The sequence below is a fragment of the Schistocerca americana genome, chromosome 11, assembly GCF_021461395.2.
Source record: "Schistocerca americana isolate TAMUIC-IGC-003095 chromosome 11, iqSchAmer2.1, whole genome shotgun sequence".
Taxonomy (NCBI): domain Eukaryota; kingdom Metazoa; phylum Arthropoda; class Insecta; order Orthoptera; family Acrididae; genus Schistocerca; species Schistocerca americana.
Genome location: NC_060129.1, coordinates 186,736,338 through 186,756,781, shown reverse-complemented (window position 1 = coordinate 186,756,781; position 20,444 = coordinate 186,736,338). Strand labels below are relative to the sequence as shown.

The window sequence follows — 20,444 nt, the reverse complement described above, 5'->3', positions numbered from 1 at the left end:
CAAAAGCCCTCGAGAAACGAGGCTTCAGTGTTGTCAACGATACCACGCTGATTAATGTAAACTAGACTATGACAAACTATGGACTGTAAGATGCACCTTAATTTTTAAGCAAGTTTTTAAAAAAGATTAACATTTTTACCATTTTTATTATTAAGAGTGCAAAGCCCGACTAAAAAAAAATTCTTAGTTTAGAAAACTGAACTGACCTTTAAAATTTTTGAAAATCATCATCTCAACTTTCTTCTTCTTCTTTTTTCTCTTTGTCACACCATATGACTGTCTTTTATTTTTTTTCCATTACGAAACTAGCCACTAACAAAAATATTGTACTGTTACCGCCAAATAGCTTTCAATTCAAGTTCACTGGCACCATAGACTGCATGACACATCATAGGCTAGACAGTGTGATCTGGGTTTGTGATGTAGGGGTAGCAGGGAGACAGTGTTAGCAAGCTTGTGAATCCCCACAGCTCATGTTCATCACGTTCGGTACACTGCTGCTGCCGGCCGAAGTGGCCGTGCGGTTCTAGGCGCTGCAGTCTGGAACTGCAAGACCACTACGGTCACAGGTTCGAATCCTGCCTCGGGCATGGATGTTTGTGATGTCCTTAGGTTAGTTAGGTTTAACTAGTTCTGAGTTCTAGGGGACTAATGACCTCAGCAGTTGAGTCCCATAGTGCTCAGAGCCATTTGAACCATTTTTTTTACACTGCTGCTGCCTGTTGAATCCGGTGTTGCCAGATAGAGATAAATTTCCTGTGGCATCAAATATATCACCATTTTTACTACTGGTGGGAATTTTAAATCAAACACTGGACACTTTGATATTAATTTTGAGTATAACAGGCACCTGAATTTTGGAGGCAATTTTTCAAAGAAAAAAGTGTGTCTCATAGTCTGTAAAGTACAGTATGTTGAAGAAACGGCATCCATTAGATTTCACTAATGTACCGGTAATGAAAAATACAAAATAAGGGTCCAGCAGCTCATGGTCGTGTGGTAGCGTTCTCGCTTCCCGCACCCGGGTTCGATTCCCGGCGGGGTCAGGGATTTTCTCTGCCTCGTGATGACTGGGTGTTGTGTGATGTCCTTAGGTTAGTTAGGTTTAAGTAGTTCTAAGTTCTAGGGGACTGATGACCATAGATGTTAAGTCCCATAGTGCTCAGAGCCATTTGAACCATTTTGAACAAAATAAGGGGACTCTGAACTAGGGGGATCCACATCACCAAAAGTATTCATAGCAGCCCTCTAAGAAGCATTTAAATCCTTAAATTAACAATGTAATTCTATCAGAGACAGCAAAAGGTTTGGAAAACCAGTTGATCAGAATTGATAGTGTCTTGAAAAGAGGTCATAAGATAACATCAACAAAAGTAAAGTAAGGTTAGGGGAATGTAGTCGAATTAAATCGGACAGTACTAAAGAAATTAGATGGTAAAAGTAGTAGATGAGTGTTACTATTTGGACTGCAAAATATATGATGGTGGCCAAAATAGAGGGTCTGGCAACTGAAATGAAAGCATTTCTGGAAATTTGTTATTGTCTGATATAAATTTGAGTGTCATGAATCTTTTCTGAAGGTATTTGTCTGAAGTATAGCCATGTAAGGAAATGCAACGCGGGTGATTAACAGTTTAGACAAGAAGAGAACTGAGGCTTTTGAAATATGATGCTATAGAGATGTGCTGAAAGTTAGATGGGTAGATCGTGTAACTGATGAGGAGGGGCTGAATCAAGTTGGAGAAAAAAGGAATTTACATCACAACTTGACTAAAAGAAGAGATTGGTTGACTGGGCACATTATGAGCCATTAAGGAATTTTGGTAATTTTATAGATTTAGAAAAGGCTTTTGACAGAGTTCAGTGGTACACGATGACGGATATCCTGAAGAGGAAAGGAGTAGATTGGAAAGAGAGACGACTGATACAGAATCTATGTTTACACCAGAAAGTAAGGATAAGGATTGGAAATGAAATGTCAGAAGGAAGCAGCATTAGACGAGATGTCAGACAAGGTTGTTGCCTTTCCCCACTGTTGTTTAACGTATACTTTGAAGAGATTATTGCAAAAAGCTTAGATGGGAAAAGGGGAATATGTATTGGTGGAAAGAGAATAGAATGTATAAGATTTGCTGACGACATGGTATTAGTGGCAGAAAGTGAGCGGACAGTGAATAACATGCTCAGAGATCTGAATGAAGCTTGTGTGGAATATGGGATGCAAATAAACACAGCAAAAACAAAGAGTATGGTCATCAGTACAAGACACAGACTGTCCAATATTAAAATAGGACAATCTACCATTAACCAAGTAAGTGAATTTAAATATCTCGGAAGCACAATAACTGAAGGCTTGAGATGTCACCAGGAGGTGAAAACTGGAATTGCCATAGCGAAGGAGGCATTCAACAGAAAGAGGAGAGTGTTGTGTGGCAAATTAGATAAAGGACTAAGGAAAAGGCTTGGCAAATGTTTTATCTGGAGTGTGTGGCACTATATGGGGCAGAAACATGGACACTGAGACGAGAGGATGAAAAAAGGTTTGAAGCATTTGAGACGTGGATGTGGAGGAGAATGGAGAGAATAAGCTGGATGGAAAGAGTGAGTAATGAAAGAGTATTGGAAAGCGTTGGTGAGAGAAGATGTCTGTTGAAGGTTGTAAGAGAAAGGAAAAAGAACTGGTTGGGACATTCACTGAGAAGGGAGTGCTTGCTAGTTGATGCTTTGGAAGGATTGGTTTGTGGAAGAAGACTGAGAGGAAGAAGGAGATACAAGATGATAGACGACATAAAGGGAAGTGGAAATTATGCAGACCAGAAGAGGATGGCAGAAGACCGGACAGCCTGGAGAACTACCGTGTGAAAACCTGCCTTTAGGCAGAACACTGATGATGATGATGATGATGATGATGATGATGATGATGATGATGATGATGGTAATGGTAATGGAGAGAAGTGTTGGGGTAAAAACTGTAGAGGGAGACCAAGAGATGAATACAGTAACCAGGTTCAAGTGGCTGTAGGTCGCAGAGTTTATGCAGAGATGTAGTCTGTACAGGTCAGACTGGCTCGGAGAGCTGCATACCGCTACTGACAAAAAACTAGGAAAATGAAGAAGGAATAGCATGTGGATGTAGCTTTATGTTTGTCTCGTGTTTTTCTCCACTAACCGACCATTGCAAGTTAGCGGTTGCCTTTGCCCAGTTTTATTTCTAGAACTGGCCAGGCGTGCGAGGTTTGGGTGATATTGTTCCCTCTGTGCGATGCGCTTGAGCTGCTTCATTCACCGCTGCCTGCCACCCACAATTCACAAAGGCACCGCCACTGCATGCCGCTTGCCAGCCACACGCCAGATTCCACAGCCCGCCATCTGTGTGCACTACACTGCAGCCTACACACTTCAGCCTGTGACACGGGGTCATCGTCTTGACCGCCATCGCCCCAGCTCGTGGTTGCAGGTAGGTCAAAGGTGCGGCACTGTACCTCCCGATCCGAGTGTGATCCTCTGTGCCCATTTCCTAGCCACTGCTTTATCTGATGCTGTTTTATTGGGGGTGTCACGTCCACAACTGTATGTCTGCTTTAACGGGGTGCCATTTTCGGACAGTCGCAAATGTTGTCAATACGGTTCTTGCGTAAGATGTCAGATGTTGTGAAATTTCACAGTATTTTGTCAGCATAGCTGACCGATAAATGATACGCGTAAATAGGCCAGGTTTAGCAAGGAAGAAAGTCATCTTACATCAAGAAAATGCGCGCCTGCACACAGGTGCCGTCGCCACAGCAAAATTACGCAAACGAAGTTGCCGCAGCTGCCTTATTCACCTGATACGGCTCTGTCAGACTTCCATCTCTTCCCGAAAGCGAAAATTTTTCTTTGTGGGCGAAGATTCAGTTCAGACGAAAAATTGATAGGTGGAGTTGACAGCTATTTTGCAGGCCTGAAGGAAACTCATTTTTGAGATGGGACCAAGGCACTGGAACATCATTGGATCAAATGCATTAATATACAAGGAGGCTACATTGAAAAATAAAAAAGTGTTTCAGTGATGTAAGTACTTTTTTTCTATTCTGTTCTGAGAACTTTTCAAACCACCCTCGTACATCGGACAAACTTGTCGCCCAACGGAGGACAGATGCATCGAGCATCGATGACATGCGCGTCTTCGCCGAACAGAGAAGTCTGCAGTGGCCGAGCATTGTCTCAGTACAAGACACGTATGGGATACGAAATGACCAAAATTCTCTTGTCGATGTCTTCTTATAAAAGAAGAGAGGAAATTTGCAACTCAACTAATCTGCCAAACAATCACACAGGATATCGACTTAGCACAGCATGGGATCCAGCACTGGCCACATTAATATCACAATTATCGCAAGGAAGAACTGTCGGTCATTCGAGGGACGATGCAGCTGTGGCAACAGAGATATCCGAATAACAACAGCGACAGTGGACATACACCAGTATGGACACGTATATTGGTATGCGGCTTCCGACAGAGGCTGCTGGGGTGATCAGCGGCAGAGCACAGTCTCTCTTTATGTGTCAGAGGTGTCACTTCATCATCCACCAGGTGGCGTTTCTGTCTCTCTCTTTACAGATCAGGTGATCTGTGCTGTTAGTCACAGTATTTGGCACATCCCTTGCCTGTGCAGTTTCTTCTCAGACTGACATAAGTAGGAGGCTTTGGTCACAATCTCGGCAGTGAGTTCACCGCACCGGAAGGTGCCGGTCAGTTGCATTGATGATAGGGTGACCAGATGCAATTGTTTAAAAAGGACAAACAGCTTCAAAAAGGAGCACAAAGGAAAAAAAAGAGAGGGCACATCAAACGGGTCAACTGCAGATGAGGATACCACTTGTCAGCTTTGGACAAATCAAGTGACTTCCGGGAATTACTGCTAAAACTAGTAGTTAGGTGGTGGTGGTTAACTGAGCAATATAAAAAAATTAAAAACATTGATTGTGGTGACAGCGTGGCGTCAATTGTTCTGTTATGTCAACAACACGGAATTGTTTACAAAGCGAAAAATGTAAGACCATTCACCTCCCTTCATTCGACGCTACCAACATCTACAATTCGAGCAGCTGCTGACGGCATGTAAACTGCACTTCAACCTTCCGAATACAAATAAATTGAGTGACTATGAAACAATGAAATAAAACCATGACAGCTAATCTGCCGAGTTATTTCTTACCTTTATTGGCCACTGAGACGTACGCTCCAGCTCCACGTATCTTACATTCCGCTTCAAATTCATTTCTCCCTTTCTTGAAAGCCGGATATTTGCAGGAAAGGACATCATAAAATGTACACTTAGGCATAGCCAAATATTTTACATAACTCATTCGGTTAAAAATTACACTCACAAATCACACGTGCACCACAGGAAGCCAAGCCAATACAAAGCGAAGATAGGAAAGGGGAAAATTTTAAACAATCGATATTTGCATTTGCTTATAGGTCGATCAACGATAACATCGACGATCCTGGTGCCACCTACTAACACCGCCTTCGTGCGTGTTTATCACGAAGGCTGTGCCAATAGTTAAAGTATTTAAGAAAAGAGGAATAGAACGCGACGAATTGTAAATTTAACTGTACTACACTCAACTTTACGAAAAAGCCGGACAGTGTAAAAATCCGCCCGGACCCCGGACAAAGAGCTAAAAAGGAGGACATGTCCAGATTAATCTGGACGTCTGGTCACCCTAATTGATGAGATATGCTGAAATTTCACATCGTCGGACATCTTGCCCGAAAACCACATTTACAAATAGTCCGTCAGTAAAGCTTCAAACAACACATTAACAAATGTGCTCTGAAATCTTTATTTCTCAAAAAGAGAGTCATTGACAGATGTAGATTAACTTCAAGGGTGGCTTTGGAAAAGGTCTCCGGTCTCTTGCTGCTGTTAGATATTAATGAATTTGCGGACAATAGTAACCGTTTACCCTCTCACTGACTGGTGTGTTACATTTGCTGTGTGGGATGTGCCCGAGCTGCTTGCTTCGTTTGCTGCCGCCTGCCACCTACAGCTTGCAAAGGAGCCACCACTGCATGCCACTTACTAGCCCTGGGCTAATTGCTTCTGATTCCTGCTTGGCACTTACCACTAGATTGCAGCCACTGTTAGCCGCCTACGCATCTCCGGTCTGTGAGGTGGGGCCGTCATCTCCACTGGTGTCACCACAGCTTCAAACTGCAGGTCGGTCAAAGATAAAACTCTACACTGCGCTGCGCTTCCCTATCTGAGTGTGAGTCCTCTGTGCCTGTGTCCTAGCCACTGCTTAATCTGGTAATGTTTTGTTGTGGGTGTCATCTCCATAACGTGGGTCTGACGCTATCAGTAGGCAGTTACAAATGTGCTGTAAAACCTGTACTTCTAAGATGGGGAGTCATTACCTGATGTAGAACTAATTTCAGGTGTGCTCCAGGGAAAGGCTCCAAGGGGGACCCCTGCTGTTGATGTTGTATATTAACGACATCACAGACAATAGTAACCTTTGACTTCTTAGGCCGGTATTACACTATCAAATTTCTTTCTCAAATTTCTTTGTCAAAAATCTTTGTGAAAGATATTTGATGGTGTGATAGGGAACTTTGTCAAATGTCGTCCAATATTTGATCAAATCTAGGGCCTCGCTGTACATTTGATCAAAGAAGTCGGTTTTCTTCTGTTCCCTGCAATGTGACATGTTACCACATGGAGCGCTAGCATCGCTGCAGTGTTCTGTCGTCTGTAGTGTTTTTATAAACATTGCCGGTAAATAAAATTGGTGAGTCCTGACAACTACAAAATTAATAGAGATGTATGAAGCTGATGAGGCGCTTTACAACGTGAGGCACCCTGAATACAAAAATAAATTACGAAGATTGGAGACCTGACCTGACCTGACCTGACCTGACCTGACCTGACCTAACATAACATAACCCTCTCCTGTAGCAAGGTATCGGAGTGTTACAGTGAGCCTGTCTTCTGAAGATGTAGCAGTTCTTAAGTGAATATTGTGCTTTTTGATATGAGGATACACTTCGTTAAGCACATACAGAAATGTATGCTCATCCATTCTTAAGTAATTGATGTACGACTTGCCGTCCTCCACTATAAGCTCACGTAACAAGTTTTGTTGAATGCTTTTATCGTGTCGTCGTAAAACCCACGGCTTCACCCACATATGTTTCCTTTTTTTTTTCCCCACTCCTCTTCCGCATGTGCACACTGTGCAATTGTGGTACATGCAACTGCTGCAGTTAATAACAAGTTGCTGTTGTCAGCCATCTTGAACTTTGACGAAAAATATGCTGACAGTGTAATACCCCTTCTAGCGCTACGTCAAAGATCTTTGTCAAATATATTTGACAGAGTATTTTATGACATCTTTGATCAAATCTTTGACAAAGAAATTTGATAGTGTTATACCGGCCTTACAGATGATAAGTTGCCTATAATGAAATACTGCCTGCTTTAACTGTACAGAAAGGTACAATTGCGCATTTTATGACATCTTTGATCAAATCTTTGACAAAGAAATTTGATAGTGTAATACCGGCCTTACAGATGATAAGTTGTCTATAATGAAATACTGCCTGCTTTAACTGTACAGAAAGGTACAATTGCGCATTTTATGACATCTGTGATCAAATCTTTGACAAATAAATTTGATAGTGTAATACCGGCCTTACAGATGATAAGTTGCCTATAATGAAATACTACTTGCTTTAACTGTACAGAAAGGTACAATTGCGCACTTCACAAAAAAAAAAAAAAAAAAAAATACTATCTTTTAACTGTTATATCGGTGAGCCACAGTTGCAACCAGTCAACTCGTATAAACATCTGAGTGTAACAATTTTTAGCAATAAGAAGCAGAACAAACACACGGGCTCAGTCATATGCAGAGCAGGTGGGAGACTTTGATATGTTTGTGGTATAGTTGAAAAATGCAGATTGCATACACAACTGTGCAACCCAGCCTAGAACACTGCTCAAGTATGTAGGATCCATACCAAATACGTGGTCATGGGAGAGAGCATTTGGGTGTCTGTGTGGTTGTGTGTGTGCATGAATGTGTGTACTATTGCCAGAAAAAGATGTGCTCAAAAACTATTGTGAATGCTGTTTACCGTTTCTGTGCACCCATGCATCGGTCTGCTATAGGTGAGTAGTTGCCTTTCCAAATATTTGTTTTATGTGGTCATTTCACACCAGGTTGCTGTAAATGGTTATGCATAGATATTTACTGTTGTTACTGTTTCCAGTTATTTATTTGCCATTAGTGTAGTACAGTAGTAGTGAATCTCTTCAACTGTTTACGTGCGGTACGTCAGTTGCCAGTCTGTACACCAGTGACTTATTTTCAGCAGTTTTTCCTGCAATCCACAACAGTTGTCTGGCATTATTACCTTCATATAGGCAACAGCATTGTGCTTCCAGTTTTATCCACTAAATAATTTATACATGATGTTTGGAAACTCATGTTACAAATTTCTGGGACTTGTAGATGGGAGTGAATACATAATATTTTGAATTGGAATCCATGTCTGGGAATGTAGAATTTCTGTTTTATTACGGTTTCAGTTCAGATGTTTAACTCGTCTACTTCTGCTTGAGGAATTAAATTAGGTGTGATGGAATACAGTTATTAGGTAACAATTGAAAAGGAATCAAAATGAAAAATCCATTTATCACTTAAGCACATTTGTTTGTATTAACACACAAACATTATGTTCTGTGCAGATAGTATGCTGGGTAAACATGTAATTTTTAAATGTACATGCAAACAAATGTGCTTCAGTTATAAATCAGTGTTTCATTATATTTCCTTTTGAATTGTTGCCTAATACGAGGGCTATCCACAAATGTACATTAAGTTTTGGAATTAAAAATAAATAAAGTATTGGAATTTTTTTTTGTTATATACAGATGAAAGCCACACTTAAATACTGCTTTTCTACATAGTTGCCATTTAAATTAAGGCACTTACCATAGCAATGGACGAGCTTGGAAATTTCTTCGTCGTAAAATTCGGCCGCCTGCGCCTTCAACCACGTGGTTAATCAGTAACCCGGTAGAGATACGATTTTTGTGGATTTCCTGGAAAGAGGCACTACAATAAACTCTCAAAGGTATTGCCAAACTCTGCACAACCTCAGAAGAGCAATACAAAACAAGCGCAGGGGAAAGTTGGCCTCAAAGATCTTGCCGATTCACGACAACGCCCAGCCCACAAGGCAAATGGCACTCGTGAAGTTCTCGAATCTTTTAAGTGGGAGTCGTTTCCTCATCCGCCGTACCGTCCCGACCTGGCACCGAGCGACTTCCACTTATTCCCAGCAATGAAAAAGTGGTTGGCTATGCAGCGTTTTGATGACGAGGCACAGCTTCAAGAAGAGGTAACCACGTGGTTGAAGGCGCAGGCGGCAGAATTTTACGATGAAGGAATTTCCAAGCACATCCATCGCTACGATAAGTGCCTTAATTTAAATGGCAACTATGTAGAAAAGTAGTATTTAAGTGTGGCTTTCATCTGTATATAATAAAAAATATTTCCGATACTTTATTTATTTTTAATTCCAAAATGTAATGTACTTTGTGGATAGCCCTCGTACTTGTACTGCACTGTACCTAATTCCGCAAGCATAACTGGATGAATTAAACATCTGAACTGAAATTGTTGTAGAACAGAAACGGTATGTTTCTAAATGTGGCTACATGTTCAAAATATTGTGTAGTCACTCTCGTAAACAAGTCCCAGAAGTTTTTAATGGGAATTTCCAAACACTCTTTATACACTAATGAGCCAAAACATTATGACCACTTCCCAATACATAACTGAATGCTGCCTGGTGGCATTTTCTACAATGTAATGCAGTAAGGGAAATATGTAAGTGGAACAGAGATGACTGGGAAATCATTCTAGTGATGAAGTGTCCACAGTTAGGGAAATTCACTAACATACTGTATTTACTCGAATTGAAGCCGCACCTGAAAAAATGAGTCTCAAAATCAGGAAAAAAAATTTCCCGAAGCTGAGCCGCACCTGAAATTTGAGACTCTAAATTCAAGGGGAGAGAAAAGTTTTAGGCCGCACCTCCAAATCGAAACAAAGTTGGTCCATTGTAATATGAGACACAATTTAGGTCGAATGAATGACGATATAGCTGCAGTAGTTTGGTTCGAGTCGTAAGCTTAGCAGTTAAGCTTTACCAGGCGCTCCGTCCATATTTATACGGGTACACTTCCTTTTTCACGTGCTTCGCCTGGTTTGAATTGATTGCTTATTTTTCTTTGATCTGATAAGTGCCGTTCTCTTTGTTATAGCTGTTTACGTCACTCTAAGCTGAAAATGCATTGTTGTACTGTGTCGTGCGTTGTTTGTTGCATTCTGATAATGAGTGTTTACGACCTGTCACCGCTCGTCGCATGGCTTGCTTTTGTACGCGCTACCGCCACTTCCAATTAAAAAAAGAAAGAGGAATCATCTTATTAGTGAGCAAGAGACTGCTATTTGTTGTTACTTACACTGCTGCTTTCTTTGATAATGATCAACAAGAACCAAATAATAGACTGCGTATGATAGAAGATGTTGTGAAGGAAAGTTTAGCAAAATTTTTTCTCCATTTGAAAATCTTTGCAGACGCCTCTTTAGTACATTACATTCTGCACAGATATTAGAGTCATCTTAGATTTAAAAATCTAATCAGTTGTCGTGCTTCATTCCTGACTGTATCACTATTCGGCATAAGAATAATACGAATATAAACATGACACGATATGTATATTCTTCCGCGTTTCCTGTTGTCTCACTCTAGTTTTGTAGTTTATTAGGCAGACAGGATTTAAATGAGATAGCAGCAAACACGAAAGAATACATGGCAAAATGTTTATATTTGAATTATTCTTATGGTGAAGAGAATACTGCATGTGATTCACAATTCATAAAAGTTCCTATTAGTAACCATCTCTTGTCGCAGATAGGAAAAAATTCAGAACATAAGAGTTGGCCATATTGACATACATCCCAAACAGTCTTGCCAGTCGGATTTTTGTAGTACGTTGAAAGGCTGCTACATTCGAAGATGAACAATACGGAATTTGTATTTACTTCGTTGGATAATGTATGAAAATGCAGTGGTCGAAACTCGGGGCGGAGAGAAAAGCTCGTCTTCCACCTTTTTTTTTAATTTATTTACTGACGCAGGTTTTGGTGCCAGTATTTATCTTTGTGCCTGCAAAGCATGCCTGTGTAGCGCTACATATATCTGACGGCAAAAGTTAGTTGTTGCGGCAACTACCAACATTTTACAGAACTTCCACTTACTTAGCACTCAATTCTAAGCTGCAGGCAGTTTTTTGGATTACAAAAACCGGAAAAAAAGTGCAGCTTAGATTCGAGTAAATATGGTAGGTGACTTTGACAAAGGGCAGACTGTTATGCCTCCCCCTGGCAAAGGGCGATACTGATCGGCATGAGCATCTGTGGAAAGTGGTTGAAGAATGGGGAAACCACGATCGGAAGACAAGGTGTCGGATGTCTGTGCCTCATTACAGAGTGTGTACGGAGGTTTGCCAGCTCTGTAAAGGAGGATAGGCAGTGCTCTGTGGCAGATCCGATGACGGGATACAGAGCTGGTGGAGGCACGAGTGTTTCGAAGCACACCGTTCGGCACATACTGTTGAACATGTGTCCTGCAGCAGACGACCACTCCGTGTTCCCACATTGACCCGACGACGTCATCGATTACAATTGCAGTGGGCACAGGATCATTGAGATTGGACTGTGGATTAATGGAGGTGTAAATGATGACTAACTGAAACCCTCAGCTGCCGACAGGTGTTGTTGATATACCTTTATGATGACAGCTGAAAATGTGCGCCCCGACCGGGACTCGAACCCGGGATCTCCTGCTTACATGGCAGACGCTCTACCCATCTGAGCCACCGCGGGCACAGATGAATAGCGCGACTGCAGGGACTTATCCCTTGCACGCCTCCCGTGAGACTCACATTCCCAACTGTCCACAATTCTACAAATGTAATGTACCTTATAGACATTTGCCCATTCACTCATTACTCGCGCACACTTTGGCGAGTCCCGTAAGAGCAGGGGATCCCGGGTTCGAGTCCTGGTCGGGGCGCACATTTTCAGCTGTCCACCTCGAGGTATATCAACGACACCTGTCGGCAGCTGAGGGTTTCAGTTAGTCATCATTTATTCCAGGAAAAAGCTGCACGGTCAACAACAGTAATCTGCTCTTTCGAGAACAGTTACTGTCTTCATATATAATGGAGGTGTGTTGCCTGGCCAGGAAAATTGCATTTCTCGTTACACTGGATTGACGGTTGTCTCAGTATACGGCATCGTCCAGGCCTGTAGCTGATCTAAATGTACACTGTGTCACGGGCACAGGCTGTTGGGGGCAGTGTAATGCTGTGAGGGGCATTCGAAAGGGCTTTTGTGGTCCGAGCACTGTGACAGCCATAGGCTGTGTGAGCACTGTTCAGAACCGTCTGCGTCCTGTCACGATTAATGTCTTCTGTGGCAGTGGTGGCATCTTCTAGCATACTAACTGTCTGTGACACGAGGCCAGATTCGTGCTACTGCAGTCTGAGGAGTGCAATAAAGAACACGCATCGATGTCTCCGTCACCAAATTCGACTGATGCGAACTCGACGGAGCACGTCTGGTACGCTATCGGGTGCCAGATCTGCGCACAAAAACTCCTGTTGTGTAACTTATGAGAATTGTGTAATTTGTGTGTAGATGTCCTCTGCCACATAACTTGTTAAAACTGACCAATTTCTCGGTAAATTGAAGCCGTGCAGAGTCTCCGCTGTTTGTGTTTCGTAAACTGACTGAGCGAATGACCTTTTTTACATAAGAGCGCTGATAACGGACTTACAATTTTCAGCGTAGCCAGCGGGAGCAATAGAGCGTATGCGCGCTGTAGCCTTACTATCAGCGTGCGTACCCACTGGTGAGCCGGCGCAAGTGGGTTGCATCGTGCAGCCTCGCAGGCGCTCAGCGACCAAGGCGGCACTACGTTTTCGATTTTTTTCAAATTGTTGCGTCCTTGAGCCCCCGTTCACCGGATGTACGTCTAGTGATTGGCGGCTGACGCTGCAGACCACACTTCATTAATAATTATACTACGAGGTTACATCACCAGTTGAAGTTACATTCTCAGAAAGTACACAAAGTCCTTTCATCCATACATGTATTTTTTCATCATTACTAACTTTACGACAGGAGCGGGTATACCATGTAAATGACATATTACTATATACGTGACTAGGTGTAGATTGGGACTTAGCATCTATTCCACAATGCCAGGTCTTGTAAGCGATAACATCTCGGTCGGCGAATGATTCCAATCCGGGTAGAGAGGCGTTCTCACATCGGACGATAGCGAGGGTAAACCATCCACTTCCCGTACTCCCTGTGGCATCGTCAAGACTAAAATTAACTCGACATCCACAAAAAAAAATCTGTTCACTCAGTATAACACTTTGTGCAATTGCAGAAAAAATACATGTATGGATGAAAGGACTTGGTGTACTTTCTGAGAATGTAACTTTAACTGGTGATGTAACCTTGTACTATAATTATTAATAAAGTCTGTTCTGTAGCGTCAGCCGCCAATCGCTAGACGTACATCTGGTGAACGGGGGCTCGAGGATGCAACAATTTGAAAAAAAATCGAAAAAGTAGTGGCGCGTTGGCCGCTGAGCGCCTGCGAGGCTGCGTGATGCAACCCGCTTGGGCCGCCTCGCCAGTGGTAATAATGTTTTGGCTCGTCAATGTTGCTTGTAAAAAGAGTAAAGACCTTATCACCCTCCCAGTAGTTGCCATTATATGTGTCGAATTGGTTCCATTAAGAATGATATGTCAAATTCTGTGTGGGTAATCGAAACGGAGTACTTAATGAATGGATGTAAGGTGTGGACCTCTACGATGTCGTTTTGAGCTCGACTTCGTGCCCACAGTGAGCAAAGAGTGCGAGTCGACGCTGCACGGGGAGCCTTACCGGCTCCGCACCCACAATGGCTGCTACACGCGTGTCCGTACCGAGTGGTCCAGCTTTGTCAACCCCTGGACCAAGCGGCTGGAGTTTGTCGTCGGGCAGCACTGCGTCCTGCAGGTAATGTCAGCTCACCTCTTCTCATAGTGTTGACACAGTTCAGGTGACAGAGGAAACAGGCCCCTAACTGGGTCGTATTGAACAGTTTTAAGTCTTGAAGTTGCACAGACTTTCATTCTGCATTTAGAAACAAGCAGTAATGACCTTTTAGCCGCAGAAGTATACATTAAAGTGATTCACAGAATAGAGTAGAGTGTGTAAAATTTCTTGGGGTATAGCTGTACAACATACTAAATTGGAATCAACTAATCAAGAAGCTCATTTCAGTGTGTTATTCCCTTAGAAGTATCTCCCGTTGTATTGACCTAAAGAAGAGTTTTTTTCCTGCTTGTTATCTTATGCAATTATCCTTTAAGGCAGTCCATCCAGAGTAAATAAAGTGTTTGTTCAGCAGAAGAATATTCTATAAAGTAGATAGTAATACATTCTGCAGAAGCCTTTTTAAAGAGTCTTGGAATTTGTACATAAAAATGTAATACTTTCCTTTGTAAACACACTATATGACAGCAATCTTTTGCATCTTATTTTATCTGTATTTGCAACACTCAGTTGTCATCTGACAATGTCCTAAGAAAGTCAGTTTGTGACCAAATAAGCAATATTTTGCAGAACTTTAGAAAGTGTTTCCTGTTTAATATGTTGCCATTGACAGAAAACACAAGTAAATAAAGAAAACAAACCACCACAGTTGTATCATCAAAGGAATTTATTTAAAATGACTAGCTTCACTGGAACACTTACGGCATGCTCAGGTCCATTAAAACCAAAGGAGTACTTTCATTCTTTGGCCTGTGTATCACAGACTGCATATAGTACTAGTTGCTGTGGATTACATACATCAATAGTGTGTACTGTACAAAGTATTTGGCAGTGGTGACAGCACATTGTAGAGAATATACACTTCTGATGTATGTAGCCCATGACAACTAGTATTATATGCGTCCTGTGATACACGGCCCAAGGAATGAAAGTACTCCTTTGGTTTTAGTGGACCTGAAGATGGCGGAAGTTTTCTGCTGAAACTAGTAATTTTAAATAAATCCCTTTGATGATACAGCTCTGGTGGTTCATTTTCTTTATTTGTATCGTCAGCTGGTGTCCCACATCCATGAGAACGATGGACTTCCACAAGTTGAAAATGCAAGTGTATGTGGTAATATCATAAAATGAAATGATTCACTGAGCTTTAATCTAACACAGAAAGAAGTGAAGTATTCAGAATTTGATAGATAGTGAAATTAACTTCGAGTGCAAACTAACATAATATTTGTTTGGCAACTCCACCAACTCCATAGAATAATTTTTGAAGGTATAATATTAGTGTACATAATTGGGGAGGTGGGAGGTATGTGGAAGAGAGAGAGAGAGAGAGAGAGAGAGAGAGAGAGAGAGAGAGAGAGAGAGAGCAAAAACATAGACCCAATAAATTGTATGTGTATCATGTTGTTTGTGAAAGTGGTGTATAGTCTTGTCTACTAGACATGAGTGTGAGTTATTCCCCAGTTTCAGTACAGGGTCATAATTAAAAATTTATCTCAACCCCTAGTGTAAAAAGAAAAAAAAAGTTGTATAAAATAATTGTGCAGCATTATGACATATTATTCACTGACGAAATTTAATGTAGTTACACTTCTAGCCATTAAAATTGCTACACCAAGAAGAAATGTAGATGATAAACGGGTATTCAATGGACAAATATATTATACTAGAACTGACATGTGATTACATTTAGACGCAATATGGATCCATAGATCCTGAGAAATTAGTACGCAAAACAACTGCCTCTGGCCGTAATAGCGGCCTTGTTACGCCTGGGCATTGAGTCAAACAGAGCTCGGATGGCGTGTACAGGTACAGCTGCCTATGCAGCTTCAACACAATACCACAGTTCATCCAGAGTAGTGAGTGGCGTATTGTGATGAGCCAGTTGCCCGCCCACCATTGACCAGACGTTTTCAATTGGTGAGATATCTGGAGAATGTGCTGGCCAGGGCAGCAGTCAAACATTTTCTGTATCCAGAAAGGCCCCTACAGTACCTGCAACATGCGGTCGTGCATTATCCTGCTGAATGAAATGTAGGGTTTCGCAGGGATCGAATGAAGGGTAGAGCCATGGGCCGTAACACATCTGAAATGTAACGCCCACTGTTCAAAGTGCCGTCAATGCGAACAAGAGGTGACCGAGACGTGTAACCAGTGGCAGCCCATACCATCACGGTGGGGGATACGCCAGTACGGCGATGACGAATACACGCGTCCAATGTGCGTTCACCGCGATGTCGCCAGACACGGATGCGACCATCGTGATGCCGTAAACAGAACCTCGATTCATCCGAAAAAATGATGTTTTGCCATTTGTGCACCCAGGTTTGTCGTCAAGTACACCATCGCAGGCGCTCCTGTCTGTGAAGCAGCGTCAAGGGTAACCGCAGCCGTGGTCTCCGAGCTCATAATCCGTGCTGCTGGAAACATCGTCGAACTGTTCGTGCAGATGGTTGTCGTCTTGCAAACGTCCCCATCTGTTGACTCAGGATCGAGACGTGGCTGCACGATCCGTTACAGCCTTGCGTATGAGATGCCTGTCATCTCGACTGCTAGTGATACGAGGCCGTTGGGATCCAGCACGGCATTCCGTATTACCCTCCTCAGCCCACCGATTCCATATTCTGCTAACAGTCACTGGATCTGGACCAACACGAGCAGCAATTTCACGATACAATAAACCGCAATCGCAATAGGCTACAATCCGACCTTTATCAAAGTCGGAAACGTGATGGTACGCATTTCTCCTCCTTACACTAGGAATCACAACAACGTTTTACCAGGCAATGCCGGTCAACTGCTGTTTGTATATGAGAAATCGGTTGGAAACTTTCCTGATGTCATCACGTTGTAGGTGTCGCGAACCTTGTGTGAATGCTCTGAAGAGCTAATCATTTGCATATCACAGCATCTTGTTCCTGTCGGTTAAATTTCGTGTCTGTAGCAGGTCATCTTCGTGGTGTAGCAATTTTAATGGGCAGTAGTGTATAAAAAGGAGTCATTCCATAGCATAGTGAGAGGTGGCAGTTGTGTTCTAATGAACATATAATTAGCGAACTGTATGTGTGACTGAGAGGCGTGTGCTTGCAGGGTCCGAGCTGCCCAGACGTGTTTGCGGAGGCTCAGGACGAGGAGATGTTTGGTGAGGAGCTGCTGCAGGAGAGCAAGGCCGTCCAGAAGGAGATCCTGCAGGTGCTGCAGGAGGTGAGGCGAGGCGTAGTGTGCAGCTGGGACCGGATTCCGTCCCGTCTCTGGCTTCCAGGCACTGCGGCATTCTGTTGTTGTCACGTCTTGTGTCAAGGTGGTTGGAGACCAGTAAAGAATCACTGAGAGGGTGTCGTATTTCATCCACGGCTATAGACGACTCTTTTATTCTCCCACTGCATTTTGTGCATTGCGCCATTGTCAGTTACAAATTGTTGGTGCTACACGTACCATTGCTACTTCATCACAATATTTAAAAAAAAGTAAGTACTTCAAAATTAATTATCGCAGGTAACGTGATTTTTATTAGGCTGGTGCATAAGTTCGTAGCATTTTTGTATTGGGTGCTGATATTCTGGGTGCTATGGGTGATATGGGTTTATTAGAACTACTGACAGCCTTGGGAGAGCCAGTCCTGACAAAACTCTACCATCTGGTGAGCAAGATGTATGAGACAGGCCAAATTCCCTCAGACTTCAAGAAGAATATAATAATTCCAATCCCAAAGAAAGCAGGTGTTGACAGATATGAAAATTACCGAACTATCAGTTTAATAAGTCACAGCTGCAAAATACTAACGCGAATTCTTTACAGAGGAATGGAAAAAACTGGTAGAACCTGACCTCGGGGAAGGTCAGTTTGGATTCCGTAGAAATGTTGGAACACGTGAGGCAATACTGACCCTACGACTTATCTTAGAAGAAAATTTAAGGAAAGGCAAACCTACATTTCTAGCATTTGCAGACTTACAGAAACCTTTTGACAATATTGACTGGAATACTCTCTTTCAAATTCTCAAGGTGGCAGGGGTAAAATACAGGGAGCGAAAGGCTATTTACAATTTGTACAGAAACCAGATGGCAGTTATAAGAGTCGAGGGGCATGAAAGAGAAGCAGTGGTTGGGAAGGGAGTGAGACAGTGTTGTAGCCTCTCCCCGATGTTATCCAATCTGTATATTGAGCAAGCAGTGAATGAAACAAAAGAAAAGTTCGGAGTAGGTATTAAAATCCACGGAGAAGAAATAAAAACTGAGGGAACTACATTGGGAAATGTGACACTTAAAGTAGTAAAGGAGTTTTGCTATTTGGGGAGCCAAATAACTGATGATGGTCGAAGTAGAGAGGAGACTGTAGACTGACAATGGCAAGGAAAGCGTTTCTTAAGAAGAGAAATTAGTAAACATTGAGTATAGATTTAAGTGTCAGCAAGTCTTTTCTGAAAGTATCTGCATGGAGTGTAGCCATGTATGGAAGTGAAACATGGACGATAAATAGTTTGGACAAGAAGAGAATAGAAGCTTTTGAAATGTGGAGCTACAGAAGGATGCTGAAGATTAGATGGATAGATCACGTGACTAATGAGGAGGTATTGAATAGAATTGGGGAGAAGAGGAGTTTGTGGCACAACTTTACAAGAAGAAGGGATCGGTTGGTAGGACATGTTCTGAGGCATCGAGGGATCATCAGTTTAGTATTGGAGGGCAGCGTGGAGGGTAAAAATCCTAGAGGGAGACCAAGAGATGAATACACTAAGCAGATTCAGAAGGATGTAGGTTGCAGTAAGTACTGGGAGATGAAGAAGCTTGCATAGGATAGAGTAGCGTGGAGAGCTGCATCAAACCAGTCTCAGGACTGAAGACAACAACAACAACAACAACAACATGGGTTTATTTACCGATTGTCATTTTTTATTTGTAGTTCACTGTTGCTATTTGAGTTTACATTTTGTCATTTGGAGATAGTGATTGGAGCTGTGGATGGCTAGAAAATGCAGTGCCAAGTGGTCAAATTGGAACATTTCTGACAGATTCTTCCGTTCGGGTTCAGTAGAGGGGTGACAGCAGCGGAGGCAGCCAGAAATATTTGTGCCGTGTGTGGGGGTAATGTCAGTGGTCAGAGCATGAAAAAAAAATGGTTTTCTCTTTTTAAGGAGGATCATTTTGATGTGAGTGACTCTCCACATTCAAGAAGACTTTAGGGTTTGATGAAGATCATTTAAACACATTACTCCACAATGATCCATATTGGTGTACTCGAGAACTGGCAGACGTGATGGACTGTGACCTTTCCACCATCACGAGACATTTGCATGTAGTTGGTAAGGTTCAGAATTCCATGTATGGGTACAACGTGCTCTAAACCGAAAGCACAAAAATCAGCAGGTGGCCATATGTGCATCTCTGCTCGCTTGTCATCAATTGGCTCGTGTTAATACATTTATCACACTGTTTAAGACGAGGCATTCGTTGCTCTCGTGGAAAAATGTTTGCAATCATCTACAGAACCATAGTTGTACCAGGCATGCACCTCTTCATCCAAAGCAAATCAGTGGCCACGAGTGTCTTTCTTCAGGGCTCCAAAAGTGTAGAAACCAAATGGGGACAGATCAAGACTGTATGTGGGTAGGCCCACGTGTTGCCAAAATTGTTTAGAGTATGCTGCAGGTGTTTCACTGGGAAGCTCTCACACACCCTCGATACGGTCCTTATATCTCCCCGTGCAATTCCCATATTTCTGGAGCCCTGAAGAAAGACGTTTGTGGCTGTCGATTCGCTTTGGATGAAGAGGTGTGCACCTGGGTGATTACTTTTCAAATGTTAAACAGTTTACTTATTTTTCCCGTCACTCTCGTTTTCATTTGACTGCCCCTTATACATCCCCACAATGCCAGTGAAACGAGTGGCGATGCTATAGGTTAAATACTCGGTCTGGGTATCAAGATGGGTAGGTTGAGGGTCTCTTTAACAAAAGCAACAAAACACTGTTTCGTACAATTTGTACTTTAACATGCAAGGAGAAACTTATTCACTTCAGGTCAGTCCAAAGTCCCAAAGGCTACATAGTGTACCCCAGTTCCGTAGCAATGTGTTTGAAAAATGAGATTTCTGTTTAGTTAATTTACAAGTAATTTGTTCATAATTTTACATTCGTAATCATCGTGTGCAAGTCTTGACAGTATCTTTTTCATTGGAAGAGGAGTGAGAGGGCATTTTCTCAAAATTTCCGGTAATATCGATTATAATTCAGATTTGGTTCATAGGTTTTCATTTTA

General features: G+C 42.3%; 1 protein-coding gene and 1 non-coding gene across 2 annotated transcripts in view; one reads left to right on the top strand and one right to left on the bottom strand.

The window, feature by feature from the left end:
• Window positions 1-20,444, top strand: part of LOC124553531 (period circadian protein) — a 197,896-nt gene that overhangs the window by 108,817 nt on the left and 68,635 nt on the right. The window contains exons 9-10 of the mRNA XM_047127380.1: window positions 13,992-14,146; window positions 17,279-17,392. Coding sequence (XP_046983336.1) covers window positions 13,992-14,146; window positions 17,279-17,392 — 269 coding nt within the window. The remainder of the gene's footprint in view (window positions 1-13,991; window positions 14,147-17,278; window positions 17,393-20,444) is intronic.
• Trnat-ugu lies at window positions 11,879-11,953 on the bottom strand. The gene has a single exon. It is a non-coding gene; the product is annotated as a tRNA-Thr (tRNA).